Raw genomic sequence first — 16,085 nt, forward strand, 5'->3', positions numbered from 1 at the left:
CAGCTTGCTGTGTGCTCCACAATCTCTGTGAGAGCAAGGGGGAGACCTTTATGGCGGGATGGGAGGTTGAGGCAAATAGCCTGGCTGCTGATTACGCCCAGCCAGACAGCCGTGCGATTAGAAGAGCCCAGCGGGAAGCGCTGTGCATCCGGGAGGCTTTGAAAGCTAGGTTCCTCAGTGAGCAGGGTAACCTGTGACTATTAAGTTTGTTTACAGAGAAGCTGAACCTGTCCCCGTTTCTTTACCCAGTTAATGTTGACTATCCTCTGCAGTTACATACCCCATTCACCCCATTCCCCCCCTTCCAACACACGTTTAAAAATAAAATACATGGAACTTTGTTAATAAACACCGTTTTCTTTAGTACTGATTTCACGGTAAAGGGTTAAAACTGGGACACAGACTGTGGTGGGTAGGGTGTGTGGTGCTGCAAAGACCGCTTCTAAACTCGAGGAATGACAGGCTCCTGCTCCTAGAGCGGTGCGCGCTGGCGGACGGGTTGTTTCAACGGAGCCTGCCACCCCCTCCTTCTCGGGACTCTGTGTGTGGGGGGGCTATGTGACTTTGCGGCGGGGGAGGACGGTTACAGATCAGCTGCTGCGTGGCTTTGTGGTCCAGGATAAGGACCGCTGCATAAGATCTCTAACCACCCTCCCCCGCCACAAAGGCACATAGCACCCCCAAAACAGAACATGAAAACAACCTCCCAGACTGACCAGGGTGCCTAGAGACTGCACTGTGTGTGTGACCTGCTGCTGAACCTGCCCCCATATCTGTACCCTGGTAAAGGTGACTGACCTGTCCAATTACCAACCCCTTTTCCCCCTTGAAACACAGTCTCCTCTAAAAGAACATGACAGAAACAGTAATTAACAGAAAAGTCTTTTTTTATTATCACCTAGACAGTTAGGGGATGAAACTGGGATGGGGGCTTGGGTGAGGCAGGAAGGAAAGGACTTCTCAAAATTTAGGGAATGAGAGCCTTCCTGTAACTGAGCACTGTGCAGGGGTGGAGTGACAGTTTTCACGGCCCCTGGCGCCCCTCCTTCTTGCTACTTTGGGTGAGGGGGGTATGGGACTTTGTGGCGGGGGAGGGTGGTTACAGATACACTGCAGTGGGGCTCTGTCCTCCTGCCTGCGGTCCTGCAGAACATCCACAAGGTGCCGGAGCATGTCCGTTTGCTCCCTCATTAGTCCAAGCAGCGTTTGAGTCGCCTGCTGGTCCTCCTGCCGCCACCTGTCCTCCCGTTCACTGTGTGAGCACTGGTACTGAGACATGTTCTCCCTCCACTGGGTCTGCTGTGCCGCCTCGGCTCGGGAGCAGCCCATAAGTTCAGAGAACATCTCATCCCATGTCCTTTTCTTTCACCGCCTAATCTGCGCCAGCCTCTGTGTGGGGGATGCCGGGGCAGGTTGGGAAACAGTCGCAGCTGTGTGATGGGAAAAAGGGAGTGAATTCCTTGCAAAGATACATTTTTGCGAACAATGAACATAGTCTAGTCTGTCTCTGTGAACAAGACCATGCACAGCACCTATCTCATGTGCACTCAGGACAAGTTCGAATTTTCGGCCTTCGCATTCATTGCCTGGGGTCTTGCACTGGAGATCAGACAGGCGGGGCAGGACAGCAGAACTCGTGGAGCAGGCACACATGGTAAGCCATAGACTTTTGGCTGCTTAAACCTTAATGTATAGTAGTGCCCTCCTTTCACGCTCAAAGCAATGGTCATAGTGTTTGCAAGTTACTGCTGCTGGCAATCCGGAAAGCATGAACTCTGCCCCTGTTCCACCCCCTCGCGGCTGTCCCCGGGAAAGATCCCTGTATGCTGCCCCTCTACCGCCTCCACCACGTGACTGTAAACCGACGCTTATTGTAATGTAAAGGAACAGTCAAGCATTCCCAATACTAACATTCCCCTAATTCAAAGCAGGACGCCCTAGCGAGATCACCCTGAGGAGGATCACTGACAGAGATAGAGACCGCATGCTGCGTGAAAGCCAGCACAAACCAGGGGCCTATGCCGCCATGCTCGTCGAGGCAATGCTCCCAGAGTACCTGCTGATAGCCTGGTGCGGAAAAGTGTCCTACCACGGAGGACCCAATAAGGCCACTCTCCCCAGGAACCTCCTGCGGAGCTTTACAATTACTTCCAGGAGAGCTTTGTGGAGATCTCCCAAGAGGATTTCTGTTCTATCCCCATATATATTGACCTTCTTTTCACATAGTTAATATTCCTGCTCTGTTAAAAATAAATGTTTACATGTTTAAAGCACGTACCGACTGATCCTTCCCCTGATTCAGGGTCCGGGTTAATGGCTGGGGAGGGTTGGTAGGGGATCTCAGTGAGGGTGATGAAGAGATCCTGGCTGTCGGGGAAATCAGCGTTGTAAGCGCTGTCGACTGCCTCGTCCTCCTCATCTGCTTCCTCATCTTCCCCATCCGCAAACATCTCTGAGGAACCGGCCATCGACACTATCCCATCGTCAGAGTCCACGGTCAGTGGTGGGGTAGTGGTGGCGGCCGCACCTAGAATGGAATGCAGTGCCTCGCAGAAGCGGCATGTCTGGGGCTGGGATCCGGAGTGTCCGTTTGCCGCTTTGATTTTCTGGTAGCCTTGTCTCAGGTCCTTGATTTTCACGCGGCACTGCGTTGTATCCCGGCTGTATCCTCTGTCTCTCATGGCTTTGGAGACCTTCTCGTAGGTCTTTGCATTCCGTTTTTTGGAGCACAGCTCCGAAAGCACAGACTCATCGCCCCACACAGCGATCAGATCCAAGACTTCCCGGTCAGTCCATGCTGGGGCCCTCTTTCTATTCTGAGATTGCATGGACACCTCTGCTGGAGAGCTCTGCATCGTTGCCAGTACTGCTGAGCTCGCCACGATGTCCAAACAGGAAATGAGATTCAAACTGGCCAGACAGGAAAAGGAATTCAAATTTTCCCGGGGCATTTCCTGTGTGGCTGGTCACAGCATCCAAGCTCGGACTGCTGTCCAGAGCGTCAACAGAGTGGTGCACTGTGGGATAGCTCCCGGAGCTATTAGCGTCGAATTCCATCCACACCTAGCCTAATTCGACATGGCCATGTCGAATTTAGCGCTACTCCCCTCGTCAGGGAGGAGTACAGAAATCGAACTAAAGAGACCTGTATGTCGAACTAAATAGCTTCGTTGTGTGGACGGGTGCAGGGTTAATTCGATTTAACGCTGCTAAATTCGACATAACCTCCTAGTGTAGACCAGGCCTGAGATATATTGGCCCTGATTCATGAAAGCATTTAAGCATATGCTTTCCAGAATAGGGGTGTATTTAAGGGTGTACTTAAGTGTTTTTCCTAAACTGGGGCCACTGGCACACATCTCATCCCCCTACATTGGAAAAAAGCTTTCAATTACCAAACAAATTCAACTGCCCAGAACTTTTGATTTGATTTTTTTTTCTTCCTTTTTTGTTTTTTGGTTTTGTGCCTGACTCTGTAGAGTTACATCCTCCTAGCCTGGTGTTAAAGGCTACAGTTCTAGAATGAAATGCAGCCAACTTTCAAAAAATCTGAAATGGTGAAATAGTCATATTATTGATGACCAGGAAAGCTATTTTGGAACACAAGATCTGCAGTTTCTTTACCAGAGCAAACGGGCAACACTACCAGAATATACTGGGGAATCTTCCTGTGGTGAATTCAAAACTATGTTAAAATTGCAAGCTGTCACTTTAAGTTTCAAGGTGGTTTTTGGTCCTCTTTACAGGCTAAGGGTCTCTGTAGGGAATCACGTGAGCTGGGTCTTCAGCAGTTAGTCTGCAAAAATTTCAGCCTAGAACAAGGTGGGTTGAGTTAGACACCCTTGCCTTAGGGAGCATCCTGTTTTGTTTATCTCTGTTTGGTTCTTGTGTGTTAGGGTTCTGGATTCTAAGGAATAAAGGAGTGTTACATTGCAGCCTTCCAGAAAGAGTATTTTATATTTTTATTATATAAGTTAGATATAACTTCTCTGAATGTATGCTGTGAGCATAACACTTGCCACTATTTTTATTTTTTTATTAATTTTTTCAAGTACAACAAATATACCAAAATACAAGATTCATTATAATACACAAGGTAAGTAAGGAGGGCTAGGATCTATCTTCAGGGTCTGCATTAATCACAGACCACAAAAAAGTCAGCACAACTTGCTTTGAATTTTTCAGGCATTCCCCGTCTGCTGAATGGCAGTCATTCATTAGCTGTGAGATCAGTCATATCACTGAGCCAGACATCAGTGTTTGGTGGGCATAGACTTTTCCATTTTTGCAGGATTAATTTTTTTAGCAACCAAAGCTGCACATTGGAACCATGCCATCTTATTACCAGGTAACCTTCAGGTATCAGGAATATATCCAAGAACGAAATTTAAGGGAGTGGGCTCCAACTTGCATCCAATATCAAATTGGTTATTTGATCCATCTCAACCAGAAATTCTTGATACAGGGGAGATCCCTAAACATATGAGTTAATGCAGCATCAAAGGAGTTACATTTCCAACAGTTGTCAGCATTTCTGAGGCCCATTACCACTCTCCTTTATGGGAACCAGTAGATTTGAAAAAGTGTCTTTTGGTGAATAAGCCATAGTCACAGGTCTGTAGTTGATTTTTTTTTTAACTGTAGATACAATTGTATTCCATTGGGTCTGAGATAGCTGTTTATCCAAATCTCTGTTCCAAACAACTCTGAAATTATCAATCTTTTTGGAAGAGATTTTTGGGCCAGACAATCATAGAAGGATACCATTTGCTGAGTAAATCCAGGAAGTTTTCTCCAAAATAACAAAAGTTCTGGAATTTTGGAACTTGCAGTGCTCCCAGGCCAAATACATCTATCAGTAAATTCTTTAAGTGGAGGTATTTCCATGCTCCACAGAAGGGCAAGCCAAATTGTTGCTGAAGATCTGCAAATGGTTTGTTTAGCATTGTCAGTAAGCTGCAACATGGTCATAATTCCTTTCTCCGTCCAATCCTTCCAAATCAAGGTTTTGTCACCGATTCTAAGGATAGTGTTGCTCATTGGGATCACCTTTCCATGGAAGAACGGATGGAAGCGGAACTTTCTGCCCAAGGTTGACCAAGCTTGCGTCCCAGTCATTATTGTGGAAGTTCTGTAGCTATCAAATCTCAGATAATTCGATCCTACAGTACCTGAAAGGAAAAGAGGGTATGCCAATTCTCATTCAATCTGAACTCATTTGGGGGTCTTTGCAGTCATAGCTAACAGCCACAAAGATGCCTGTCTTAACAAAAAGGAGATATGATAATTTTTCAAGTTGGGAAAATGAAATCCACTCAAAGATAGGGAGAGTTGTAATTTTTTTCAGATCAAGTCTAGGCTTCTTACTTGCTCCCCAAAAGACCATTATGATCTTACCTTGAGGAGACTTAGTTTTCTTTAAGCTAGAGTCTTTCTGAGAAGAAAGTGTCCTTTTTCCATGAGCCTACACAAAAAAGAAGCTTACAAGAAGTGGAAGCTTGGACAAATGACCAGGGAGGAGTATAAAAATATTGCTCAGGCATGCAGGAGTGAAATCAGGAAGGCCAAATCACACTTGGAGTTGCAGCTAGCAAAGGATGTTAAGAGTAACAAGAAGGGTTTCTTCAGGTATCTTAGCAACAAGAAGAAAGTCAAGGAAAGTGTGGGCCCCTTACTGAATGAGGGAGGCAACCTAGTGACAGAGGATGTGGAAAAAGCTAATGTACCAATGCTTTTTTTGCCTCTGTCTTCATGAAGGTCAGCTCCCAGTCTACTGCACCGGGCAGCACAGCATGGGGAGGAAGTGACCAGCCCTCTGTGGAGAAAGAAGTTGTTCAGAACTATTTAGAAAAGCTGGATGAGCACAAGTCCATGGGGGCGGATGCGCTGCATCCCAGAGTGCTAAAGAAGTTGGCGGATGTGATTGCAGAGCCATTGGCCATTATCTTTGAAAACTCATGGCAATCCGGGGAGATCACGGAAAAAGGCTAATGTATGCCCGTCTTTAAAAAAGGGAAGGAGGAGGATCCGGGGAACTACAGGTCAGTCAGCCTCACCTCAGTCCCTGAAAAAATCATAGAGCAAGTCCTCAAGGAATCAATTCTGAAGCACGTAGAGGAGAGGAAAGTGATCAGGAATAGTCAGCATGGATTCACCAAGGGAAAGTCATGCCTGACTAACCTACTTGCCTTCAATGACGAGATAACTGGCTCTATGGATGAGGGGAAAGTAGTGGACATGTTATTCCTTGACTTTAGCAAAGCTTCTGATGTGGTCTCCCACAGTATTCTTGCCGGCAAGTTAAAGAAGAATGGACTGGATGAATGGACTATAAGGTGGATAGAAAGCTGGCTAGATCGTCGGGCTCAATGGCAGTGATCAATGGCTCCATGTCTAGTTGGCAGCTGGTATCAAGCAGAGTGCCCCAAGGGTCGGTCCTGGGGTCAGTTTTGTTCAATATCTTCATTAATGATCTGGAGGATGGCATGGACTGGTTGTAATCAACTCCAGCATAAGTACTTGTGAGAAATTTCCATATAGCATTTGTCACAAAGTTCAGTGTGAGGTAGTGGGACCCAGCAAGCTGTGACTCAGTTCTCCATACCAGAAATGTGGGACTGCTGGACTGTCCCTTCATTGGAGAGTCTGAGTTGTGATGGTGGTGGGTAATAACTGGAAAATGTCATGAAACAATTCAATCATTGTTTAACAACACTGAAAATGTTGTTGTCTGTTTACTACATATTGTAATAGAGTGTGCTCTTTAGTTTGTAACATCATATTCCTATCTGGTTATTGCTGCTGGAAAATAAACCTACTAGCTTTCCAGTATTTGCAATGATTAAAATTGATTTTCTTACATAGGAACTTTGACTTTTGTAAAAAAGAGAAGTTATTTGATCTGGGAGGGGGCATTTTGGGGGGGGTTGGTTATTTTTGGATAATTGGTCTTGCTCTAGTTACCACACAGTGATATTGGAGATGCTGCATTGTTTCAAATGCTCTCTTAATTGTTAGCAGATGTTGTTGTTGTTATTGGTAACCTTCATAGTTATAGCACTTGGAAGAAAATTATTGGTTTCCTGTGTGCTGTTATGCTGCATCTCTTCAGGGCATCTTTCAAAGCCTAAATATTCATCCAGGGTTTCTTTGTGGGTCTGAGCAGAGTGGAGAGGGTGTCTATTTCTGTGGAATTGTGGGTGTTTAGTGTTCTTGAACAGTGTATTTTCCTCAATTCTTTTGTAATATGTGCTTTAGCTATTGATGTTGCATGCGCTTAGCATGTTAAGTACACTGCACAAAATGTATAGGTATACTAATGAGTAAGTGTGAACAGTAAATAATGCTGTTCAATTTAGTTACTGTGGTTCCATTTTAAGATCGCTGGATAATTCTAGGTGTAATGTATTTTACATTTTAGAAGTACCCATTACTTTTAAGTTAGATGTGTGAGACTTTCTTTCTTTTCCTCTTCTGTTACTTCTCAAGGTTGTAAGAGTTACATGTGCCACGGAGGCTATGCCTTTAATCCCAGCAGGGAGCTCTTTACAGCGTTTACCAGTAAAGATTCTGGAGACTGTAATTGACAGATTTCAAGAAAAATAATGTTTATTCTTCCTTGGCTGGTAGGACTGTGGCTGAGATGCAAGGCCTCTAGGGTATGTTGAGAGTTTAAAGGAAGAAAAATATATTAGGAGGCACTCATAGATGTGGTTGATCATCCCTAGATCTCTGGAAAATTATTCTGTCAAAAAGTGCTGGTCACCCACAACTCCATTTCATCTATAATATACCTAAATCCTACCAGTTACATGTAATCTAAAAATAAAACCTTGTCATTTACCAATCAGGAATGTAGTGCAATTTCTCCCCCTCCCCCCCATTTTTCTCTAAGTGGGAACACTTACAAGACAATTGGAAAGCTAAATGAGGTTGTTTGTCATTGACAGCTTACCTTTTTGGTAGTCACTTATCTTGATTCTTCTTTTTAGTTATTTCCACTACTAGGAGGAAAATCTACTGCAGGAGGAAAAGGATGAAAAGATGGCTGACTTTTCACTACTGTGTTCTAACCATTTCCGCCAGTTCACACGTGAATCTTTGGCTGCTATTGAGAAGCGAATTGCTGCCAACAAGAAATACAAAGACCAGCAACCTAAAGAGAAACCTCGTCCCCAACTTGACCTGCAGGTTTTCCAAAAGCTGCCTACTCTCTATGGGAATCCTCCTCAGGAGCTTGTTGGGAAACCACTGGAGGATCTTGACCCTTATTACAATGATCACAAGGTTAGAGACCACGTATGCCGAGGGATCTGATTTCATCCCTCCTTGATCATTTGTCAATAGGGAGCCTTTTCTGCTTTAGGAGTCAGAGAGTTAAATTTGGCAGTGCTTCCCTTGAATGATTATATTAAGACAGTTGTATTCAATCAAGTTATAATAAAAAAGACATTATACTTTGATCACTATGTGATCATGTAATAAAACCTTAGTTTTAAACTCTACTAATCATAGAGAATGAAATTCATCAGCATGAGGCATGTGCACCATTTACATTAGGGGTGGGCAAACTTTTTGGCCTGAGGGCCACATCGGGGTATGGAAATTGTATGGCAGGCCATGAATGCTCACAAAATTGGTGGTAGCAGTGCAGGAGGGGGTGAGGGTTCTGGCTGGGGATGCGGGCTCTGGGATGGGGCCAGAAATGAGGAGTTCAGGGTATGGGAGGGGGCTCCGGGCTGGGGCAGAGAATTGGGGTGAGGGCTCCGGCGAGGGGTCTGGGCTCTGGGGTGGGGGTGGGGATGAGGGGTTTGGGGTACAGGAGGGTGTTCCAGGGTGGAACCGATGGGTTCAGAGGGTGAGAGGGGGATCAGAGCTGGGGCAGGGGATTGGGGGAAGAGGGGACACTCAGGTGTGCAGGCTCCAGGCAGCTCTTATCTCAAGCAGCTCCCGGAATCATGTCCCCCTCTGGCTCCTATGCGGAGGTGCGCCCAGCCGGCTCTGCACACTGCCCTGTCCGCAGGCGCCATTCCCAGCCAATGGGAACTGTGGGGGCGGTGCCTGCAGACAGGGCACAGAGCTGCCTGGCCGTGCCTCTGTGTACTATGTAGGAGCCAGAGGTGGGTCATGCCGGCTGTTTCCCAGGAGCTATGCGGAGCGGGGCAAGCTCCCGACCCCACTCCCCAGCTGGAGCTGAGGGCTGGATTAAAAGGTCTGATGGGCCGGACGTAGCCTGCGGGCTGTAGTTTGCCCACCCCTGATTTACATCCTGCTTAAGCCCTTCAAATAGGGCTTAAGTGGGACTTAAGAGGTATATGTTAGCCCTCTATACAAGGATGAATGTCACTCACACTGAATTTAACATAGGACAGAGAATATAAAAATCTGTTGCTGCATGATGACTGAAAATGGAGTTATTGGTTTTTATCTAAAGTATGATCAAGCCTACTAGACCTATATGTAGGCTGAATCAAAGCCTCTACCTTATATGCAGCTTCTCTCTCTATAGGCTGCTAATAACCAGAACCACTTAATACAGTCTGTTTCCCTATGTTACAAATTTTAATAAGAAAATACTGCCTGTAAGTATACATTTTTGTTTTCAAAACAACCCATTCTTCCAAGTACAAAATGATTTCTAGACTATATTTTAGCTTTTAAAACATGAACCCAGATCTCTCACATCTCAGGCTGTTGGCTTTACTAGGATGGCTTGCTCTAATTCTCTTTGTTTAAATAATTAAATATAATTGGCACCGACACTTGCCTGGGAAAAGTTTCAGGTTTGACAAATCCACATTTTTCAATGAAAAAATTGTTTTGTTGAAAAATTCCTGACCAGCTCTGGTCAATATTAGTGAATGCTGAGTCACTGGTTCAGCAAATAAAGGCCCTGATCCTGCAAATGCTCTCACATTTTATACATATATAAACTTGACTCACATGAGTAATCCCATTTACTTGAATGAGAATGTGCTGACATGAGTAAAATGACTTCAATGCACATTTTGTGGGATCAGGGCTAAAGGAAGAAGTTTCATAGTGAGAAATTCCAATTCAGTAATTAATTGCCTAAATTTACCTTTAAAAAGGGACATGAAAAGTGTTCTCTAGAGTACACAATATTCTTTACTGAAACTTTAAAAATGTGTGGTACAAATATATAATGAATCAAAAAAGGTAACAAACAAGAATTACGAGGAATCTTTCAATATAAACAAACAAACAAAAAGCAAGTCAACCATCAAACTTTTACACATAATTATTTGCAGTTCTGCCAACAATCCAAACCCTCAATGTCCACAGTTCACTTTCTGGAGAAGTTTCATTAATTAAGATTATCTCTGTTTTTTTCTTAAAGACATTTATGGTATTGAACAAAAGGAAAACAATCTTCCGATTTACTGCCACACGTGCCTTGTGTATACTTAGCCCTTTTAATCCGATCAGAAGAACAGCGATTAAAATTTCGGTACATTCATATCCTTTCAGTTGGTTTCACCTATTCTAGTTTTTTTTCTTATGGGTATGAAATAATATGGGTGTAATACTGACTGTGTCATATTTAGAACATATCCTGGATCTAGCCTGTTTCTAAAAGCAATAGTGCACCTGTTTCAGATAATGGCACAGATAATTGTGAATTATTTTAGAAATGACTGTTAGTATATGAAACAGGAAGTGTACAGGGATCCACCTACAGGGAGGAAGGATGGAAACCAGGTAATAGAGGGCCTAATTCTGATCTCACTTATACCTGTGTTTAACGCCATTAAAATCAATGGGCTTGGTTCACTGTGGTGTTTCACCAGTTTTATGCTGCAAAGTTATGCTGAAGTAAAACTGGAGTATCACAGTGGTGAATCAGACAAAAGGACTTGATCCAGCCACTGTGGAGATCTAAGTACCACCAGTCACGCAGAGCCCTGCAAGGGTGTCCTATGTATCTTGCAGAGCTGTGTGTGATCTTAAGCTCACTCTTGCTGCAGTAAACAGGCCTCAGTGAAGAGGTGGTGCACATGGCTCTGCAACAGTGCAGGGAGGGTGATTCTGTTGAAGATCACCTCTCCAGCATGCTGAGTTGGGGGTCGCATAGGCTGGCCAGCCTACTTCAGACATGCCCCTTCTCCAGCAGGGCTGTCTGTGTTCAGGTCCATGGTGTAGCTGATGGGTCTTTTGAGGTCCTTGTCTGTGAGGATGGCTCCTACAATTGCAGCTAGTAGGCATAGTGGAGGCAGGGGAGGGAAGGAATCTTTTTACACACACACACACACACACACACACACACACACACACACCTTCTTCCTGAAGTGCAAGGTGCATGGCACCATGCCCCATCTGCCCCCTGCACACTCCTCCACAATTGGTTGCACATGGATCACATCTGCTATGCGGTAACTATATGTGCCTAACTCTCTGCACCAGTTGCAAGTGGAGATCCATACCAGCAGGGTCACTGAGTTGTGCTCAGCGCTGTTGCAGATCTCATGTGTGTGGTAGTGTAAACCCCTTGCACCATCATCAGGATCAAGCCCATAGTTACTCTAGTGTTAAAATCAGTGTCAGTGCTATCAAAAGCAGTCCTCTGCAGTTTGTTCCTGGCTTTTTCTTTGTTACCTTGGACAAGTTACTTAACCTCTTTGTTTCTTGATCTGTAAAAAGGGCATCATACAATACCTGCCTCGGAGTTTCATGAGGAATTTGTTGTTAGTACCATTACTTGTACGGCAGTATTGTCCAAGGGCCCCAGCTAGATGTCGTACAAACACAAAGTCACAGTTCCTATCCTCAAGAGTTTATAATATAATTTAAGACAAGGCTCCACAAATGAGTGTAACAAATCGTAAAAAGGAAGAAAAAGGGTAGAAGGAGAGTAGTGCCAAGCAGTGACGTCTCCCATATATCTTGTTGAACAAACTATTCCTGGGTGAGGAATAATGATTTTGTGGCTCATGCATTGAACTGGGACATTGACATCTGGCTTCAATTCCCACCTATCAACTATCTGTGTCACCCTGGACAAGTCACTTAGGCCCAGAGACGCAAAGCTATTTAGGCTCCTAATTTCCATTTAAGCCTTAATACCATTGTGGATCTGGACCTTTGTCTTCCTATATGTAAGAGGAGGATAAAAATAGATCCTTCGTCCTACTCTTTGTTGTTCTTATTTGTTTAGACTGAGTTCTTTGGGGTAGGGACTGTCTCTTATTAAGTTTTACATACCGCAATGGAGTCCCAATTTTAGTGGCTTGGGTTCATTGTGGTCTGACATCAATATGAATAACATACAAATCGAATTGTTAATTATGTCCTAAAATTTGAAATCAAATGTTAAATCTACAATGATTTAAACATTTTTTGTATTAGTGGAATGTTTTGATTACACTGTAATGTTCTTTACCTTAACTCCTGTTACTTACATTGTTCACTATTTTTATTATGTGCACTATTTTAACCAATTGTGTCTTCATGGCTATATTTGAGACCCGTAGGAAGATTAAGTCACCTAAATTTCGTGACTGGAGAAAGTATGTTGAGTAAGTATTTCTGTAGGAATTTATTTTTCCTAATTCTCTAGTTCTAATTAATTAGTTAATTGGCCTAATCTTGTATTCCTCACACAAGATAACGTCATGTTGGAGTCATTAGGAATTTTGCTTGTGTTAGAACTTCAGGATTACTGTTTTGTGGATATAGGGCCATCTTCTGCTTTCATTTGCTGTATTATAAATCCAGAGTAAGTTTTTGGGGTCACTCTGGATTTTCAGTGGGGTAAATGAAAGCAGAATCAGGCATTTAGTGCCAAAAAAGTGCTAAGTTCTTTTCATTATCTTTTGTCCACATTTAATTGTTCTAAATCCTAAACTCCTCCCTTAATTTTTACTATTTTTTTTTACTGAGGCAAGTCTCCAATCAATGTCATTATTGACTAAGAGAAAATATAAGATTTTGAAATCCTTACTGAATTCGTTTCTGTAATGTTGATTTGTGCACTATTTGCTTTAATAAAATGGTCTGTCAGATGCTTCTTGCCCATGGAACTTTGTTAATAAGGGGCCTTTTCTTCAGCATTGGCCAGATCTTGCAATTTTATCACGAATATCAAAATATTCAGTGTTTTTTCTTTACGCTTCAACTCCTGAGGTCATGTGAAAACCTGAGAATCTCAAACTTCATTTAAAAAAAACTGTAAACTTCTATCCCTCTCAGTTTCAAAGTTTGAAAACGTGAACCCTAATAACCCCAACATCCATGGCAAAGAACCCACAGCCTATTACTTTAAACATTTGTTTTATGCCAACCACATGACTTGTTGGGGCCTGACTCATGATTTTCAAACACGCCGTGTTGACAATACTGAGTACTCCAATGAGCTGTATGCAGGAACTCATGTTTTCAGGGGCCTAGGGACAATCTGAAATGGAGCTCCCCCCCCACCCCCGATCCTTCCAAACAAATACCACTGAGGTGAGGCTGTGGGAAATGGGGGTGGGAGTTGGAGAGTGAGCCTGCCCTGCACTCCCGCTGCAGCAGTGTCTCCTCTCCCTCTGTGCATTGCAACCTGGCATGCAGGGTCACAATGCCACTCACTCAAGTTTGAAGCACCAGTCAGTTTGGGTACCCTCCCAAACAGGGGGCTTGTGTCAAACTAGCCCCTTTGCCCCTCTTTGGGAAGCCCTGGCTCTATCGGGTTGGATCCCTGTGCCTGCATGAATCCCATTAACATCAGTGCATCTCCCTGTGGGTGCAGGGTTCTGCCCTTGTGGAGCACGATACAGGATCAGCATCTAAATTAATAACTTCAGTCTACCAGGTCATCTACTTTGCTAACTGTAATATCTGAATAAAACTGTTTGATTTTAATATATATCCCGCTTTGAAAACTAGTGTACATCAATATGTTTATCTGCAAGGGGCTCAGAATTTAGTCAAAGTAATATATGCTATGGTAATTCAAATACCTTTCCCTCCCCACCCTCAGAAAAAAGGCCTACATTGCTGTCAAATAATTCCTGAACATATTTTCTGAATACCAGATGCCTTTAAAATTCTCTAATGAGATCTCAATCTTGCTGAAATGATAAGTGCACTCAGAAAAGCCAGCAGAGCTTTTACTGTTAGTTTCCATTTTAAAGAAAATGCTGCCTTTAAAATTGAAGTCCTGTAAATTTGTATTTCTGTGAGCTTTTTTCCAACATTCTTTAAAGAAAGTGCTACCAAATGCACAAAGTGAACAACATAAAATGCACTGAGCAGCCACTTTGCATTCTTGAACCAGTGAAGATATGGCTTATTGTCAAAAAAATTAAAAGTGGACAGTGATTTGGGGTGGCTCAAATTAGGGATGCCCAACCTGAGTCATGTTAAAATTTTAGCAAACAAAAAATGGTCACACGTAAGCAAGTATACCACAGACACAGATGTTGATAGCCACATGGAGACTGCTGGCAGCTAATATTTCAAGTTGCCTGTAGGAGTTAAGTCCTGATCCAGTACCCACTGAAATCGATGAGAGCCTTTCCGTTAACTTCATTTGGGGGCACTGGGTCAGGTTCTTGGGCAAAGAGTCAGCTCTGAGTGAGTAAACTGCCTGTGCCACATACCCTCCTCCATTAATTGCTAATGTTCTCACATTTCTTGGACACTTTACTCCCCAGGTACACGTTCACAGCCATTTACACTTTTGAAGTATTGATAAAAATATTGGCAAGAGGATTCTGTCTGAATGAATTCACTTTCCTTCGCGATCCGTGGAATTGGTTGGATTTCAGTGTCATTGCTATGGCGTAAGTAAGAACATGTATATTTTAAAGGGCTATTATGAAGTTTAAATTATTTTTGCTTGTGTTTATTTTCTCTAGAACTTTAGTGAAAAGTTTCGTACTGTGCCCTTAAGACACAACATTGTAAGGAGTGATAACTGTATCTAGTGCTCTTGTATTCCCTTTGTTGTATGGTATACGGGATATCAACAGCATGCCAATCCCACAAAAAGAGGGTAAGGGGATTGTACAGAGGGTAAAGATAGCAACATATATGATATAGTCAATGCCATCATATAGCCATCAGTAGCCCCTTTTTGTGAAATAGGAAAAGAGTCTGACGACAGGAAGTGAGATGTAATATCTATACTGTCATGAAGTATCTATGTGCCACATATGTGCAGACATCATGGTAGTCAGTGGATTAAATCTGGGATCGGCATCACCAAAACAATGTGATCTTGAACTTTCTGTAATTAGAAAGCAATAAAATAAAATTAATTAAACCACAGTATTACAGGCTCCTTCTATCATACCAGCTTGCCGAGAAGGTCTGCAATCCACAGGAGTTCAAGACCCATATGGGATGTCAAATTTTTCTGTAACTTTCTTTTACAGCATACGTAACAAGGGGGAGGCAGAACTTGTTACTCCACGGTTTGATTACTCCAAACTTGCCTGAGTGATGAGAGTTCCAAAGAAAGTAGGCCTTTCAGTCCCTTATCTTCATTTCCTTTTATCACAATAAGGCAATAAACAGACAATACTATCATCCATAGTGTTTCCAGTTATTTCACTGTAGATCGTATGAAGTGTACTCCATCCCTACAGTGACAAGAGTTACTCCCTGCAGAGGTCCTCTGAGCTGCCTGCACAGACAGCTTCTCATTCACTGTACTCCCCATGACAACACACTGACTGCAGCTCAGTCACCAGAGGTGAGATGAGGAACTTCCTACCACACACGGAGACAGCCACAGGACTTTATAGTTCCATTAAATCCATAGGTCCCTTTTACTAATTCCCAGGACACTATTGACAACCATTCTAAGGGAAGTGTCACCAGCCAAGGCCGTGGGTCATGCCACAGTTTCCCCTGTTGGTTATGTAAGTTAATCCCGAGTCAGACTTCACCTTCAATAACCCGTTGTTCAAGGAAGGACTTTATTCATTAATCACCATTAAATTAAAATAAAGAATTCCAGGTTTCAGTTTTCCTCCTCATCAGAGGATGATCTTTCTCACCATCTCTAATCAGTAATTTGTCATCAGCCCCTCTTGCATTCCAGACTTTCCCGGTCCACTCCCATCCACTCTGGAGTA

The 16,085-nt window shown here is 43.4% G+C and overlaps 1 protein-coding gene across 1 annotated transcript in view; it reads left to right on the forward strand.

Annotated features, from left to right (window-relative positions):
• Positions 1-16,085, forward strand: part of LOC120396915 (sodium channel protein type 5 subunit alpha-like) — a 148,134-nt gene that overhangs the window by 41,627 nt on the left and 90,422 nt on the right. The window contains exons 4-7 of the mRNA XM_039522144.1: positions 7,992-8,286; positions 10,361-10,479; positions 12,420-12,536; positions 14,658-14,786. Of these exons, the coding sequence (XP_039378078.1) occupies positions 8,044-8,286; positions 10,361-10,479; positions 12,420-12,536; positions 14,658-14,786 (608 nt within the window). The 5' untranslated portion in view covers positions 7,992-8,043. The remainder of the gene's footprint in view (positions 1-7,991; positions 8,287-10,360; positions 10,480-12,419; positions 12,537-14,657; positions 14,787-16,085) is intronic.

This window comes from Mauremys reevesii, linkage group 2, assembly GCF_016161935.1.
Source record: "Mauremys reevesii isolate NIE-2019 linkage group 2, ASM1616193v1, whole genome shotgun sequence".
NCBI lineage: Eukaryota > Metazoa > Chordata > Testudines > Geoemydidae > Mauremys > Mauremys reevesii.